General features: G+C 42.5%; 1 protein-coding gene and 1 pseudogene across 2 annotated transcripts in view; one reads left to right on the top strand and one right to left on the bottom strand.

The window, feature by feature from the left end:
• The window catches only part of PCBD2 (pterin-4 alpha-carbinolamine dehydratase 2), a 58,208-nt gene that overhangs the window by 37,652 nt on the left and 2,657 nt on the right, over window positions 1–17,899 (bottom strand). The window contains exon 2 of the mRNA XM_079770998.1: window positions 16,840–16,971. Within this exon, the coding sequence (XP_079627124.1) occupies window positions 16,840–16,971 (132 nt within the window). The remainder of the gene's footprint in view (window positions 1–16,839; window positions 16,972–17,899) is intronic.
• Window positions 8,951–11,556, top strand: LOC307100757 (large ribosomal subunit protein eL6-like; annotated as a pseudogene). Its single transcript has one exon. The product of its transcript is annotated as a large ribosomal subunit protein eL6-like (transcript).

The raw sequence follows: 17,899 nt of genomic DNA, 5'->3' as shown, positions 1-17,899 counted from the left end.
ATGCTCAAAGACACTAATCATCCGAGAGATGCAAATCAAAACGGCAATTAGGTACCATCTCCCACCTGTCAGAATGGCTATCATCATCAAATCAACAAACGACAAGTGCTGGCGAGGATGTGGAGAAAAAGGAACCCTCGTGCACTGCTGGTGGGAATGCAGACTGGTGCAGCCACTGTGGAGACCAGTATGGAGTTTCCTCAAAAAGTTAAAAATGGAACTCCCATTTGACCCAGTGATCCCACTTCTAGGACTATATCCCAAGAAACTAGAAACACCAATCAGAAAGGATATATGCACCCCTAAGTTCATAGCAGCACAATTTACAATAGCTAAGATCTGGAAACAGCCTAAGTGCCCATCAGCAGATGAGTGGATTAAAAAACTGGTACATCTACACAATGGAATACTACACTGCTGTAAAAAAAAGAGGGAACTCTTATCATTTGCAACAGCATGGATGGACCTGGAGAGCATTATGCTATGCGAAATAAGCCATTCAGAGAAAGAAAAATCACATGATCTCACTCATTTGTGGAATATAATGAACAACATAAACTGATGAACAAAAATAGATATAGAGACATAGAAGCATCGAACAGACAATCCAACCTCAGAGGGAAGGCGGGGGGTGGGGGAGAAGTAAGAGATCAACCAAAGGACTTGTATGCATGCATATAACCCATGGACACAGACAGTAGGGGGGTGAGGGCATGTGCTGGGGGTGGTAATGGCTGGGGAGAGGTCAATAAGGGAAAAAGGAGACATATGTAATACTTTAAACAATAAAGAATTTTTTTTAAAAGATTTTTTTAAAAAGTTACTTGTACACAGAATGACCTTAAAGCAACATTTTCATACTGAAATTTCTAAAAGTAATTTTTTAAATGTATTCAAATGTAGACTTTCTACCTAGAATGCACCAAGTTATGATTTAAAAACAAAACAGACAAACAAACAAAATCATTGAAGAGTCCTGGACCAGTTGTCACAAAAAAGAGGGGAAAAAAGGATCTAAGATTAAAAGAATTGTCTTAAAACAAACAAGTGCCTAATCGACAAGGCCTGTAGCAGTCTCCCAGTGTGATATTTTGTGGAGTCTTGGAAGACTCTGCTGTGGGCCCTTAGGACACCTAGATTCTTTAAAAAAAAAAAAAAAACTGTTTGTGGGTAGCTGAAGCTGTGAAGGCAAAATACTGAGTAAGTGCCAATCTCAGGCTCTCATCATTGGAGGCAATTTACCAGAGATGCCACAAGTGGCTCATTTCTCTGATACTTCAAAACTGCCTGCAGAACAAAAGCACAATCAATGCTGCTCTTCTGGGAAGTGTGCCATTGCACTGCCCTAGCACTGCAGATCATCTCGTCACACACAGCAACTTAGCGGCCAAATAAGCTGGTCACCATTAGGAACCATCTGTGTCCAGGAGTAAGGAAATGAGGGAGAGGAAAAGTCCCTGCTGAAAAAGGGGTTTGGGTAGTAACCAGCAGGAGACAAAAAGATGAAAACCACTATGTTCCCCGGGGCTAAGGACACCGAATAGTATCACCGAAGAGTAGAACACAATCAAGGGACCTCATGTACTAAAAACGCACCTAGGTAACCCTGGGCTGGGTACTTGGGAGACATACACAAACGCAAGCCAAGTCTCTGATCTCAAAAAGCTTCTATCTCAGCTGGAGAGAAATACAGGTGAGTAATCACTTTTCTCTATTGCATGCTCGAAGCTGCACTTAGTCACATCCTAATTCTGCCACTGGTTGTCAACTTAAGCAAACCACTTCACCCCTAGACCTCAGCTGCCTCATCCCTTCCAGCTCTAATGTTCACAGGATCATTATCAAAACAAGGCTGAAGGAACACCATAAACAAGTAAGATAATCCACGGGCTGACAACAGACTAATGTCTGTGGCTATAAGGATCTGTAGAAGGACATGAGCTCCACTTCTTCTCCAGGCTGGCCTGCACCTCCACCACCCAAACCATCCTTGCTCTGTTCATTGATGATCTCCATGCTGCTTAATCCAGTGGTCATCCTTTGGTACTCCACTTAGCTGAAGTCTCAGAATTGATTCCTCCCTTTTTAAAATACCATCTTCTTTGGAATTCTGTGATACAACACTGGCCTGATTTTCTTCCCATTTCACTAACAAGTTTTTCTAGTCTTCTGCCAGTAACTCCTTTTATATCCAACCCCTAAATGAACTGAATTCTGAGTCCTCCTCTCTTCTCACAGGACAATTTATGTCTGAGTGATCTCATCTATTATGTTGGCTATTTTCCATACACACCTATGACTCTCCAATTATCTACAACTCACATCTCTACTCTGAGTTCCTAACTCAGACATAAAACTACCTTCTTGAAGTTCACATTTAGATATCTCACAGCAAATCACACTTAGCAATGTCCAAATCAGAAATCTTGATCCTTGCCTACCAATCCTGTCCCTCTCCCACAATTCCCCAGTTCAGTAAATGTCACTTCCTACCACCCATTCCTCCAGGTCCTAAATCTGGGAGTCATTGGTAACAAACCCCTGCTCTTCTTCCTCACAACCCATCATCACTCCTCCCTAGAGAAATGAATTTTCTCTTAATATTTGCATTTTCTATGGTTCCACTGGCTTAAACCCCAAAATATAGCTCCAACCTATACATTTCTTTGCTTCCCCTCTGTCACTGTCCCAATCTACAACCTCCTAGCGATGACATCTCACCTGAATGAATGCAACAGGCTCCTTACTATTTATTCTCTACATCTGACTTTTGCCCCCTTCACTTCCACTCTGCCCTCTGATTGGTCTTTTTAAGAAAATGCATCATCCTTCATCTGCCTTCTTCCACTAGGCAGTCTTTTTTTGGAGGGATTGACCCTTTGAGTCTGACAGCAGCCTGCCCACTTCCCATGTCACTGCATGCTTGCCCCTCCTGTTCTCTTTCCTCCATCCTTCTGTGCCGCCATGATGGTGCATGAACGTCCTGACTGATGCTTTCAGAGCATCAACAATGCTGAAAGGAGAGACACACACCAGGTTCCTATGAAACCATGCTCCAACGTCACCAGGTCCTGTTCCTAATTGTGATGACGAAGCCTGGTTACATTGATAAATTTGAAATAATTGATGATCACAGAGCTGGGAAATTTGTTGTGAACCTCACGGGCAGGTTAAACAAATATAGAGTGATCAGCTCCAGATTTGATGTGCAACTCAAAGATCTAGAAAAAAATGCAGAAAAATCTGCTCCCACCCATTTTACTGACAACCTCAGCTGGCATCATGGACCAGGAAGAAGCAAGGCAAAAAACACCCAGGACAGAAATTCCCGGGATCCTCTTCTTAGGATGTAATACATACGTGCAAATAAAATGCCTCAACAGGGGGAAACAAAAAGCATCAGCTTACTGCTTCCTTAGAGAGGCCTCCCTGACCGCTCTCCTCAAACTGAATTTGATCTTCCCATTATTCCCCTCCCATTCTTAGTTGGAGAGGCCGTAAACATGCAGGCAAATGAGAGGGATTGCCTGGGGTCAAATCCCAACTCCACTGCTTATTAGCAGTGGGGCCGTGGGCAAGTCACTAAATCTAAAACTCGGTTTCCTCATCTGTAAAATGAGGGAAACATTACCTACTTGACAGGATTTTGTGAGAATTAAATTAATAAATACATGTAAAGTCCTTACAATAGGCCTGGCCCATAAATGTTATACACACACACACACACACACACACACACACACACGTGTGTGTGTATATATATATATATATATATATATATATATATATATATATGTATATACATTTTTTTAATTGATTTCAGAGAGGAAGGGAGAGGGAGAGAGAGATAGAAACATCAATGATGGGAATCATTGACCAGCTGCCTCCTGCACGCCCCCTACTGGGGATAGAGCCCACAACCCAGGCATGTGCCCTTGACCGGAATCAAACCCGGACCCTTCAGTCTATAGGCTCTATCCACTAAGCCAAACCAGTTAGGGCCATAAATGTTCTTTAAACATTAGCTATTAGGATTTTCCTTCATGACACCACACTTTCCAATTATATATTCACTAGAGACCTGGTGCACGAAATCAGTGCACGGGTAGGGTCCCTAGGCCTGGCAGGCAATCAGGGTCAACCTGTGGGGTGACCAGCGGAGCGATCGGGGGCCCCCACTGGCACCCGCCTTGGCCAGCCTGGCACTGCCCGCTAGCCAGCCCCGCCCCCCGCCACCGCTGCCGGTCGCCTCCCTCTGCAGGGCAACCAGCGAGGCAATTGAGGGGCCCCTGCTGGCACCCACCTTGGCTGGCCTGGGGCCTGCGGGCTGGGGGTAGCTCCTGCATTAAGCATCTGCCCCCTGGTGGCCAATGTGAACCATAGCAACCAGTCGTTTGGCTGGTTGTTCTGCCGTTTGGTCGATTTGCATATTAGGCTTTTATTATATAGGTTTGTTTTCTTTGTTTAAGCTCTCCCTCCCCTACTATGCTGTGAACACCATGAAAATGGGGGCAATATCTGCTTTGCTCACCACTGCACCTGCCGTGTCTAGCAGGGTGCCAAGCCCACAGTAAGTATGCAAAGTGCATAAGAGTCAGGAAAAACTTTCTAGAAGTGGGTGGAATGTGGAAAGATGGGAGATAGAGTATAGGAAGATGAAGAACAGCTGGCATAACAGTAGAAAAGAACTGAACTGAGGTGCTGAGGGTCTTGGCTGCAGTTCCAACATGGCCACTAATGTTTTGTGCTACCCCTGTCTGAGACATGGTTTCCCCACTTCTCAGTAAGGGGAAGGACTAGGGGACCTTTCGGGTATTTTACAGTTCTAATCTCTCACACAGTAAAGAGGCCTCTTGTAGAGAAGTAATGAGAGGTAGGATTTGGGCCAGACTGTGGGCAGTTTTGAAAACCTCTGACAAGAGGATTTTTGTAAAATAAAATAGAAAGAACTGGGATTTTCTGAGCAGAGACCCACTTGGTCACCATAAAGCAGCGTGCAGGCCTCTGGAGGCAGACAAGACCTAGAGGTGAAAGAAAGGCTGTCAGGAAGCTCCTACAGCTACTCTAGGGGAGGGGAGGTGCACACGGACCAGAAGCACAGTCTTGGAGAAGGACACTAAGTGAAGACTGGTCAGTTCTTGATGACTGGTGACCAAGATAGTGTTCAGTTCCAGGGCTGGGTGCTTGAGAGGATGGTGGTGCTGCTGAGAGAAACAAGCATGTTGGAGGAAAAACAGAAAGACAAGAGTTGGCTCTCAGACAGCCTAAACCTGACAACACTAAACCCAGGGAGAGCACAGGGACCCGTGCTGCCAGTCTTCAGCCTAGTCACTGAACCAATGAGGGCCCTCACTCACCAGCATATACAAATCTGATGTGCCCTCTTTCTCCCTTAGCTCCTGTCCTCAAAAAAAAACTTATCAGACCTTTGAGGACCAACTCTAAACTCCCCTTTCTCCAGACAGCCATCTTGAATGCAATACACCTCTCTCAGCTTATTAGTACTTCACATGTTAGTGCCTGGTTAACATGGCAATTTTAAAAATCAACTATCCTGTACAATTTAGATGGGCCACCTCCCCAGCAAAAGTGGAAGCTCTTCTGGGCAGAAACAGAATCATGTACTTATTTTGCATCTTCCTCCTTCTGTGCCGTGGGCCCAGATCGGTGCTAGCCCCTCAGTGGTTGCCAGCTCAGGGACCTCACTACCTACTGATCCCAACAGAGCTAGGGTTGCTGGCCCTCAGTGAAGAGACCACGTGGCTCCCAGCCCAACCCCGACTGGGTCTGCTCCAGGCACCTAGTGCATTTCCACAGCCAGGGTTGCAATGGCAAGGACAGGGCATGTGAATTCAGCTTGATGAACGATATGGGAAAAGGCCACAATCCCACTTTCCCAACTGAAACAGAGCAAACAGATTCATTATCGGTACTTGCTGTTTTGATTATATTGATTTTAATGATATAATTAAATGATCTCTGGTTGCTCAATAATGATACCTGGGTTACTCCTAAACAAGTACAGCTTTATTTGTTTTAGCTGGTGAATAATCCCTTTCTCAGGGAAGTATGGTCAAATTTAAAGTAGGAAAGTAATCCAACAGGTAGCCCTTGGAAAATAAGATATCTCCTAGAAAAGAAATAAAAATACCTTTCTGTATCAAAGTAGGACCTAAAAATATTGCTGTAGGAACCAGAGATGTGAGTCTGGCACCTACTAACTGTGCCATGACCAGTGTGACCACAAGCAATTCCATGATCTCAGTTTTGTTCAGTGTCCTCCAGTAAAATTCAGTGACTTAGTTAGAATGGCCTGTTCCAGCCTGGATCAGAAGGGCAATGTGATGGTAAATTATCTGCAAAACAGGTGAGAGGATGTACTGCTTTGTTTTGTGTAAAAGGATGTAGAAAAAGAGCAGAACACAGAGAGCTCAGAAACTGGTCACGATCCCGCCACTGAAACGTAGTACAGCGTTGCATTTGCTGCTAGGAAGAACTGACTAGCTGCTAAGGCCACTCCATCCAATATTATAAAACAGCTGAATGCAAGTTTTATGTCACGGCCATAATGCACCAAAACTCTACTGACAAAACTTGCTGTGCAAACCTCAACGCTATTGATAATGGCTGTACTGAAGCAATGGGCTGGCATACCAAAGAAAAACAGAAACAGAACAGAAAAAAGCAAGACTAAAATACTTTTAAGTTATTATTTAAGGTCTCCTTTAAATTACTCTCTGTAATTATTGAGCTAGCAATCCACTGTTATTAATTCATATTCAACCTATTTAAGCGGTACCAGCAATTCAGGCTGAAAACAAATGCCTCAGTAATTTCCTAACTTTTGAGTGTTATTTTCTTGTCAGTTAAATTTAAAGCAACCCATTTGTGACCACATTATACCAAGTTAATCTCATCTAAAGTGCTTCACAAACCCTAACAGCTCCACTAAGGTTTTATACTAATAAAGGCAATTTACATAAATGAAATTTATGTCAATGCATCTCATGACAAATTTTTTATGTTATAATGATTATAATACTTATTTGATAACATCTGTTGATATTCATACTCTAAACCTGGCAAAGATTTAAACCCACAACATTTTCCATGCATCATGTACATTATCTGTGAAAAGCAATAAAAAAGCAATGAATGCATTAATCATACCAATATCATCTGCAAAGCATAAATCTGCAATACCTTTCACGTCAGCTCAAACTGCTTTTTATTTTTTTACACACCTGATTTTACGCCATCTGTAAAAGGGTAAGACAAAAACTGTTGAGGAAATTATATTTCTTGGCTGTTGGACTTTTACAAAATACTTAGGCTAAGTTCTGTAAACAGAAGATTTACTACACGACTAAGAAAAAAACGATGCAGTTAAAAATCCATTTTTATTAAAGGACGGTGTAATGACCACAGCATTTTCACACTGCTGTGTGGTGTCATATTTGCATTTTTGACACCTGTTTTACATTTCCCCTCGTCTATCTATTGCATGTGTTTTTACAAATACACATCAGGTCTAAACCTGTTCTATAACCTAAACAGCAGAAACAAAACTCCAAATGATAGCATTTTGGACTCTAATTTCTCTACCCGGGTGAACACCCACATTGATGTCCCTGCCATCACCTGGCAAGGTCAGCCTGGGCGTGGCCAGGCCTCCCTGGGACTCTAGAGTAACTCCAAAGTAAACGCCAACATGAATACACCACCCAGGTATTTTTAGAAGCTTCTCAAATCTTAAGTTTGCTAGTGTGAGTGTCTCCACTTTCCATTAACATGACAACCAAGGACACTTTCTCAGGTTTCTAGGTGGCCGTGGTTACAGTGGCACAAGCTACTGTATGTGATAACAATGCTAGTTTTCACTTTTCCTAGCTCCCAGATACACAGACATCAGCACATACTTTCAAAGCAAAATGAGCCTGGCTGATGTGGCTTAGTTGGTTGAGCATCAGTCCTGTGCACCAGGAGGTCGTCAGTTCAATTCCTGATCAGGGCACATACCAGCACATTCTGGGTTGTGAGCTCGATCCCAAGTGGGGGGTGTACGGGAGGCAGCAAATCACTGTTTTCTCTCTCTCTCTCTCTCTCTCTCTCTCTCTCTCTCTCTCTCTCCCCCTATCCCTCTCCCTCTCTCTCTCTCTTTGAAATCAATAAAAAATATATTTTAAAAATTTTTAAATAAAAGCAAAACGACACTTCTAATCTATACAATGCCTAAGCCTTGGGACCATCCTCTCTGGTAGTGCTTCCCTAACCTCACCAGGCTGAGTTCGTGCTTTCAAGAGTGTTCAAATGTGACATTTATATTATTGCATAACTATGATGTGCATCAAGCTTTGGTGCACAACAATAAACAATAAAATCTAAAGTAATTCATTCCCAAAAAGAGCTGTGGAAACTCCACCACATCCTGCAGAGAACTGAAGTTTTCATTGACGCTGTCTTTCTTCTGATACCATCAAACTTTTTTTTCAGGTTTTTTTTTTTTTCAAGAAAGACGACTTTAAGTATAATGTTACATGTAATAAACATTAATATCTCAAGAAAAAAGATTTTAAATATGATGTTACATGCAATAAACACCAATTATTCAAGAAAAAATATCTTACATATAATAATATTATATGCAGTAAACAGTAATATTTCAAGAATAAAAGTATTTAAGTATAATAATATTACCAAAACATAATATGATATCACAAAAGTTGTACGAAATATTAAAATCTGCAAGTAACAGGATTACTTCTATTATATTCTAGTATATTTTCCCCCCTCTGGCTCTATTTTTGTTCATCAGTTTATGTTGTTCATTATATTCCACAAATGAGGTGGCCGTGGTTACAGTGGGCACAAGCTACTGTATGTGATAGTAGCAAGGTGTACTGCCTCCCGTACACCCCCCACTTGGGATCGAGCTCACAACAAATGAGTGAGATCTTATGATATTTATCTTTCTCCGACTGGGTTATTTCGCTTAGCATGATGCTTTTAAAGTCTATTTTGTCGGATGTGAGTATTGCTACTCCAGCTTTTTTTTTTCTATTTGCATGGAAATTTTTTTTTCCATTTCTTCACTTTCATCCTGTGTGTGTCTTTTGTTTTGAGGTGAGTCTCTTGTAGACAGCATATAGTTCGATCATGTTTTTGTATCCATTCAGGTACTCTACACCTTTTGATTGGAGCATTTAATCCACTTACATTTAGGGTTATTATTGAGAGGTACTTAGTTATAGCCATTTTAATTCTGTATGGCTAGATTTCTCTCTTTCTTCTTCTCAGCAATCCCTTACAGCAATCCCTTTAGCATTTCTTGTAATGCCGGCTTGGTGGCGATGAACTCCTTCAGCCTTTTTTGTCTGGGAAGCTCTTTATTTGACCATGTATTTTGAATGACAGCCTTGCTAGATATAGTAATCTTGGTCTCAGATCCTTGCTTTCCATTACCTTGAGTACTTCATGCCATTCCTTTCTGGCCTGTAGAGTTTCTGATGAGAAATCAGGTGTCAGCCTTATGGGAACTCCTTTGTAGGTACCAGTTTTCTTTTCTCTTGCTGCCTTTAAGATTCTGTCTTTGATTTTGCAAGATGGCGGGTGAAAAGACAACTGAGAAGCTGGATACTAAGGAGAAGAAGCCTGACACTAAGGAGAAGAAGCCTGTTACTAAGGAGAAGAAACCTGAAGCCAAGAAGAAGGCTGCTGCTGGCGGCAAGGTTAAGGCGCCTAAGAAGGGGAAGCCCCACTGCAGCCAAAACCCCATCCTCTTCAGAGGAATTGGCGGATATTCCTGGTAGGCTATGTATTCGAGAAAGGCCATGTTATAGAGGAAGTACTCGGCAGCTAAATCCAGGATTGAAAAGAAAAAGGAGAAAGTTCTTGCTACTGTCACAAAACCAGTTGGTGGCGACAAGAACAGTGGTACCCGAGTGGTTAAACTCTGCAAAATGCCTAGATATTATCCTAATGAAGATGTGCCTCGAAAGCTGTTGGGCCATGGCAAGAAACCCTTCAGCATGTGAGGAAATTGCGGGCCAGTATCACGCCTGGGGCCATTCTGATCATCCTCACTGGGCATCACAAAGGCAAGAGGGTGGTTTTCCTGAAGCAGCTAAGCAGTGGCTTGCTACTTGTGACTGGACCTCTGTCCCTCAATCAAGCTCCTCTTCGTAGAACACACCAGAAATTTGTCATCGCCACCTCCACCAAAATTGATACCAGGGGTGTGAAAATCCCCAAACATATCACTGATGCTTACTTCAAGAAGAAGCTGTGCAAGCCCAGACACCAGGAGGGTAAGATCTTCGACACAGAGAAAGAGAAATACGAGATTACAGAACAGTGCAAGGTAGACCAGAAAGCTGTGCACTCACAAATTCTGCCAAAAATCAAAGCTGTTCCTCAGCTCCAGGGCTACCTCTGCTTTGTTTGCTCTCAGCAATGGGCTTTATCCTCACAAATTGGTGTTCTGAATTTCTTATAAGAACCTGATTAAATAACTGATATGTTTAAAAAAAAAAGATTATCTTTAATTTTTGGCATTTTAATTATGATGTGTCTGGGCTGGGTCTGTTTGGGTTCTTCTTCTTTGGGGTTCTCTGTGCCTCCTGAACTTGTATAACTTTTTCCTTTACCAGGTTAGAGAAGTTTTCTACCATTGCTTCTTCAAACACCTTCTCTATTCCTTTCTCCCTTTCTGCCTCTTCTGGCACACCTACTATTCTAATATTGTTACGTTTCACATTGTCCCACAGCTCCCTTAAGCTGTCCTCCTGTTTTTTGTTTTTTCTTTTTGGTTCTCTAATTGAGTGATATTTTCAACTCTGTCTTCTAATTCACTGATTCGATCCTCAGCTTCCCCTAATCTGCTATGTATTCCTTCTAATGTGTTCTTAATTTGTGTTGTCATTCTTTATCGCAGACTGTTCTTTTTTCACTTTTCATGCTGTTGAGCATCTTTACCATCATTACTCTGAACTGTTTCAGATAAATTTCTTATCTCTGCTTCATTTATCTCTTCTTCTGGAGAATTCACTAGTTCTTTCATTTGGGAGTTGTTTCTTTGTTTCCTCATTTTGGTTGTCTATTTTGGTTTGTGACTATGTTTTAGGTAGATCCTCTATCTGATATCATCAAACTTTAACTTCACTAAATGCTTCAAAGTGTTAACCATAAGCCTATTATCAAATTCCTCATTTTCATAAAGTAAGTCAGCAATAGTAACTTTCGACTGCTCTACAGCAGAAGCTCTGGGCACAGGAAGAAAAACAGTTTTCAAACCCCAAACTCACCTATGGTGCTACTGCTGCTAGATGCATAAACCACCATCACTACCAGGGCCTTGGCCATTCAGAAGTCCCCTTCCCACTCCAGCTCCAGAAATCTTTTAACGATAGCTGTTACAATAACCAACATGTGATGAACAAGATATGGAATAAGTAAAGCTTGGACCTTGCTCTGCAACAGATACTACACTCTGATAAGCCATTTTTCTAGGTCAAACTGGCTGAAGATCAGCCAGTTCTTATGATTCAACATAGCAAAACCAAAACCAAAACATGGCCTTTCTCGAATACATAGCCGACCAGGAATATCCGCCAATTCCTCTGAAGAGGACGGGGTTTTGGCTGCAGTGGGGCTTCCCCTTCTTAGGCGCCTTAACCTTGCCGCCAGCAGCAGCCTTCTTCTTGGCTTCAGGTTTCTTCTCCTTAGTAACAGGCTTCTTCTCCTTAGTGTCAGGCTTCTTCTCCTTAGTATCCAGCTTCTCACCTAAAAAGGCAGGCCCACCTAAAAAGGTACAGACAAGGTACAGGAGCTCCTCTAGAAGGCATGGAATCATAGTTCTTTCTCATAAAACTCAGTCCCGCCCTAACCGGTTTGGCTCAGTGGATAGAGCGTCGGCCTGCGGACTCAAGGGTCCCAGGTTCGATTCCGGTCAAGGGCATGTACCTTGGTTGCGGGCACATACCCAGTGGGGAGTGTGCAGGAGGCGGCTGATCGATGTTTCTCTCTCATCGATGTTTCTAGCTCTCTGTCCCTTTCCCTTCCTCTCTGTAAAAAATCAATAAAATATATTTTAAAAACAAACAAACAAACTCAGTCCCTTTCTCCTGAATCACAAGTGTTCTCCATTACCAAATGGAAACTCCTCATGTCCTCCATCCACAGAATTCTTCATTCACCCAAAAGGTACCAAGCCAGGACAGGTGCACCAACACCGCTGCTATTCCTGAGACTAAGTTTATTTCCATGCTGAACAATGGTGGACCCAGTACCCAAGAGTAAGGGAATGGGGACAGCCTTCCAAGGAAAGTTGTGTTGCCTGGCCAGGCTGGACTCCTGCCCTAGAGGGCGCCACCTGCTGGCATATGCACTAGCTGTTTCCTGGGTTCCTAAGCCTCCCCTTCTGCACCCACTTGTATAGCTTAAAATTTCCTCTGCTTTAAGCTTCCTGCTTATTCATACATGACAATGCATAACACTCACATTTCTAACATGTTCTTTCAATACAGGCACCAAAGTTATAAGAATAAGTTTTTATGTCACTTAGAAACCTCTCCCTCCTTATGTCCACATGAAAAGAAAAAAAGCAAAACTCCTTTACAAATGCCAACCCCACCCTGAGTCCAAGCACTCCAAGTAGGGAAACTTCCTGCCTCGAGTCCTGGTACTGCCATGCTCTGACTGCTCACCGAGTCTCACCATCACCATTCCACCCCACCACCAAGGAGAGACAGTGGACAAACAGCCACTGAAACCTATGGCCACTTCACCCACCTACACTATTAGAATCCCTGGGGAATTTTCACATTTATATTCTCTAAGTATATGCACCCATCTGAGCTATTAAATGCATGTGGACTATTTGGAACCAATTATATCTTAGAATAAAACCTCAAAGAGAAAAAAGTCCAAATATTACTTTGCTGGCCATTTACCTTTTTATAGTAAAACCTAAAATAACCCAAAGCTTTGAGAAATAGGTTTTTCATCCAGATTCAAAATGTTTCTAAAATGTATGGTTCGTTTTCTACAGTAATAAAATAAATGAATTCTAAAGCAAACTTGTGATACAATTTTTATTTTTTTTAGAGAGAGAGGTAGGAAGAGAGAGAAACATCGATTTGTTGTTCCACTTATTTGTGCATTCATTGATTGATTCTTGTATATACCCTAGCCTGGAATCGAGCCCACAACCTTGGCGCAACGGCACAACGCTCTAACCAACTGAGCTACCTGGTCAGGGTTTGTGATACCATTTTACACACACTACATAAGCAAACCACTTAAAAATTGTAATACCCAGGCAAGTGTAATCTTACTCCTAAAGGTAAATGAAAATATTATGTAAAGAAAAATGATCATAACTTATTGAACAAACAAAACAGAACATATTTTTTACCTGTATTGTTCAGCAAAGATTTAAAAACATATATGCTGCCCTGGGCATGTGGCTCAGTTGGTCGGAGCATCATCCCATACAGCAAAAGGTTGCAGGTTCAATTCCCAGTCAGGGCACATATCTATTTTGTGGATTTGATCCTGGTCAAGCATGTATGGGAGGCAACCGACTGATGTTTCTCTCTCATGTCAATGTCTCTCTCTCTCTCTCCCTCTCTCTCTCTCTCTAAACATATCCTCAGATGAGGATTAAAAAGTATATAAAAATTCGTGCACTGGGGGGGGCATGGGTGCTCAGCCCAGCCTGCGCCCTCTTGCAGTCCAGGAGCCCTTGGGGAATGTCCGACCGATGGCTTAGGCCAGTGGTCGGCAAACCGTGGCTCGCGAGCCACATGCGCCTCTTTGGCCCCTTGAGTGTGGCTCTCCCAAAAAATACCACGGCCTGGGCGAGTCTATTTTGAAGAAGTGGCGTTAGAAGTTTAAGTTTAACCCTTTGCACTCGCTTGCTTTTTTCTCGAGCTGCTACCGATGCTAACCGTGTCGAGTCACACTTGACATCCAAGTGCAAAAGGTTAAAAAATTTGGTTCTCAAAAGAAATTTCAATCGTACTGTTGATATTTGGCTCTGTTGACTAATGAGTTTGCTGACCACTGGCTTAGGCCCACTCCCCACTATCAGACATCCTTAGCACTGCCACAGAGGTGGGAGAGGCTCCTGCCACCACCACTGCGCTCCACCAGCCATGAGCCCTGCTTCTGGCTGAGCAGCGCACCCCCTGTGGGAGTGCACTGACCACTAGGGGGCAGCTCCTGCATTGAGCGTCTGCCCCCTGGTGGTCAGTGTGCATCATAACGACTGGTCGTTCTGCTGTTCAGTCAATTTGAATATTAGCCTTTCATTATATAGGATGGTAATACCACCAAATGTGGTCTGAACTCTCTTAAGAGACAGAGGCCAGTTCTGACGGTGGCTCCCTCCAGTTTATAGATTTTAAGCCAGAAACGGTATTGCAGCTGCCAGGAACACAGGAAGCACTTGGGCCCTGACACCTGGGAACTGGCCTGGGACTGTCAACATGGCCTTGGTGTTACTAGGAGCTGGCCTAGCAGTCACACCTAGGCCTTAGTGTTGAACATAATCATCAACGTCAGACAATGCCACTCTGGAGCATGCACCCGTCTCTACCAGAGTCCACCAGGACCCAGAGGACCCCCCACTCAGAGAAAGCTGCAGGAGTCTGGATGGGGGCCTTGGGCTACATGTCATCACCAACCTTTACCTCTACCTGATCAATTCCTGTGCTGCACTTGAGGTGACTAGGTTGTCTCTAGGAAACTAAGACAAAACAAGACACTCTGCAGTGATATCTGAATACAGACAAACCATGAACAAAATACCAAACACCCCTTCTCCCCAGCTAATGAGTGACTATTGCTTTTTATCAATTTCCACTTGAATCTCTTCTCCCTATAGGTAAAATTTATTAAAATGCTGAATTATATGTATACCTGAAACTAATATAACTAAGATAATATTGCATACCAACTATATTTAAATTTAAAAATTTTTATTAAAGGATTTCTTCTATTTAAAAAAGAAATATTGAATTTTAGAATTACCATTTTCTGACAGCATCCACTCCAGAGCAAAGCCCTAATTCCTTAAAAAACTCTCCCAACTCACTAACACAAGCCCAAATCCTGTAATCCATCCATCACCATCTTCCTGAGATGGCCCACAGTTCCCTATGTTGTGTGTTCTCCCTCGCTTCAACAATAAACTCAGGCAGTTCAACTAATGGTATGTTCTGGTGGTCTTCGGCTGGTGGGCGTTGACAGTTGTCAGGACATCAGTTGCCATGATAGGCCACTATACATGCAGAAATCATAGGAGCCTGGCTAGGAAAATGATTCTAGGATATAATCTCAGTGCTAGTTCTCTAAATACATTCCCTGACCAGATGATTTTCTTGTCATCTGCCTCTTTCTCCTAAAAGCTGGATGAAGGGAGAAAAAAAAGTCTAGTTAATTAGGTGTCCTGGTGAATAATGTTACAACTAATCAAGGATGCCCTGGACAGCTTCCCTTCCCTCTCATTTCCAAAAGTCACCCCAGCACAAGGTTAGAGTAGGGCTGGACGACTGACTCATGGGCAGAGCCTGAGGCAACACTACTCAAGTACTTTAAGCCACATGTTCAAGCCCAATAAATTAACCCAGGCTTAAAGAAGTCAGGCTGTACACATGTAAGAATTTTAATAAGCTTGGAAAATGCTACCTAGAGCTTATGTACAAGCTTACTGTACCAATGGGATTCCCTGCCACCAGCCACAGAGTGCTAAGCCCCTGACAAGAGCTTTTGAGCACATGGGGCAGCAGTGACAGGGAGTCAGCTTGGTCCAGGTTTCCTCAGGAGTTGGAGACTCACAGCAGAAGGCTGGCAGCCAGATGGATAGAAAGCAGAACAGGGCATGCAGCTCTGTGGAGCCAACTGCATTTACTAAGAAAACATGTCAGAGCTTTCTTTGGTAGAAATCTGGTCCTCACACACCCTTCCAGAAATGAGCAAACACTGTAATCAATATCTGCATTTATCCAATGCCTGTTTGTACACAGAACTGTGTTAGGTACAAAAGAGAGTTGTTTAAGCAAACATGGTCTCTGCCTTCTAGATGCTGAGATCTAATATAAATAAAAACAATAAATCTATCCAGAGGATTACCAAACTAACTGAACAAACATGAAACAGTCAAAAGTAATGACCTTATATAGTAAATGCAATGGAGTAAGAACTGAAGGTAAGTCATGGGAGATGACTCTCCAAACAGGGTGGCGCCCTAATGGGACAGGTACCTTGTTAAGACTGAGCCTCCACCTGGCGATCAGCTTTTAAGAAACGCTTCAAGGGCTGGCTACTGGGCTTGGGGAAAAGGAGCCAATCAGAGAAGAGGGTGCAGCTTGGGAGATGATTTAGACAGAAATACAACTAGAGGGAGAAAGAAAACTTGACAATCAAGAAAATTAGGAGGAATCAGTCAAGCTGGTGTGTGTTTCTCAACTGCTGTTACTAATGTCCCCTTCTGATAAACATTTAAAAAAAACTCACATTCTTTTATCATGTTATTTAAAATTTTGAAAGGAAACTAAGTCCCCTAATTAACACCAAATCAAAGCAATAGTGGCTTTAGAATTTGATTTTCCAAATGACACTAACCACCCTCTTTAACCTAGAGTTAAATATGAATCATGCAATCAGTTGGGTGGTATCAAATGTCAACAAGGATGGAGTAACTATCAGTGAATTCTTAAAGAAGAGGATTTGGATCCTGGATCCACATGGGATCAGACAACCAGTAGTATTAGAAGGAGTAACAGCCTAAGGTGACAAAAACAGACGAGGGTACTAGCAAGAAAATGTAGTAATTACCTGATTAAAATTTTTGAAGGAGAACTCTTTGTAGATGGCATCTCTCTCTCTTAATTCTGACCATCCTGCTGCTTTAAGGTCGAGTATAACTTGGTTCCTCTCCTCTGTTGTCAACAAGTGAGCATCTGCTGACTATGAAAAGAGCAAATTTAATATATGTAATGTAGAGGTTTACTTAAACTCAAATAAACTTAAAACTCTTTTCCTTAGATGTAGAAAAAAGCCTTAAGGACAATAATTTCTAACCACCTTTGGTTCCTTTGTTCTCAAAATACAAAGTTCTCAAATATAGACAAAACTAAAGCTAGCTCTGTACAACATAAGCTGCTTCCATGGTACAATTGGTGTATCATTACCCCTTACCACTGTCTTAAACGTCACAATTGAGCTTCTCTGGTTTATTACAGATACAGTTGAGACTGACCATTACCACCGTCCATCTTACTAATGACCATTAATAATGGCCAGCATTCCAGAACTTAGGAAACTGAGTTAAACACACTCACCCAAGGAAACCCTGCAAGTATAGTGGCAGGGCCAGAATTAGAACTCGGCTATAAACTTGTGGTCTAGTGCTCTTGGGATGGTCCCACACCACCTTAGTAGCCTTCACTGCTTATTGACATGGGACTTAACTGTCTTGGTTCACTATTCCCTTTCAGATATGATAAAAACTAATCCCCAGGGCAGGGGGGCAAGTGCACATTTACACAGGACTTTGATAATAACTTCTGAGATCCACAGACCCTCTAGACGACAGGTAAAAAGCCTTTTGCCTTAGTGAAGTGAGTTTTCTCAGAGTACCAGTAAGATAACTCCCTCCACAGTCTGGCCAGAGCACTGCCCAGTTCAAAGCACTTGTGTGAATTGCCCACCTTGTTCCTATTCACCTGGTGATGAAATTCACAACCCAAGACTTCTGTTGGTTAACAGGTCCACACTTTCCATATTTGGTGTATGTGTGTGTGTGTGTGTGTGTGTGTGTGTGTGTGTCTTAAATATATTTTTATTGATTTCAGAGAGGAAAGTAGAGGGAGAGAGATAGAAACATCAATGATGA

This window comes from Cnephaeus nilssonii, assembly GCF_951640355.1.
Source record: "Cnephaeus nilssonii genome assembly, chromosome: 5".
Lineage (NCBI taxonomy): Eukaryota > Metazoa > Chordata > Mammalia > Chiroptera > Vespertilionidae > Cnephaeus > Cnephaeus nilssonii.
Note: the sequence above shows the minus strand (reverse complement) of the source record. Positions and strands in the feature narration are given on the sequence as shown.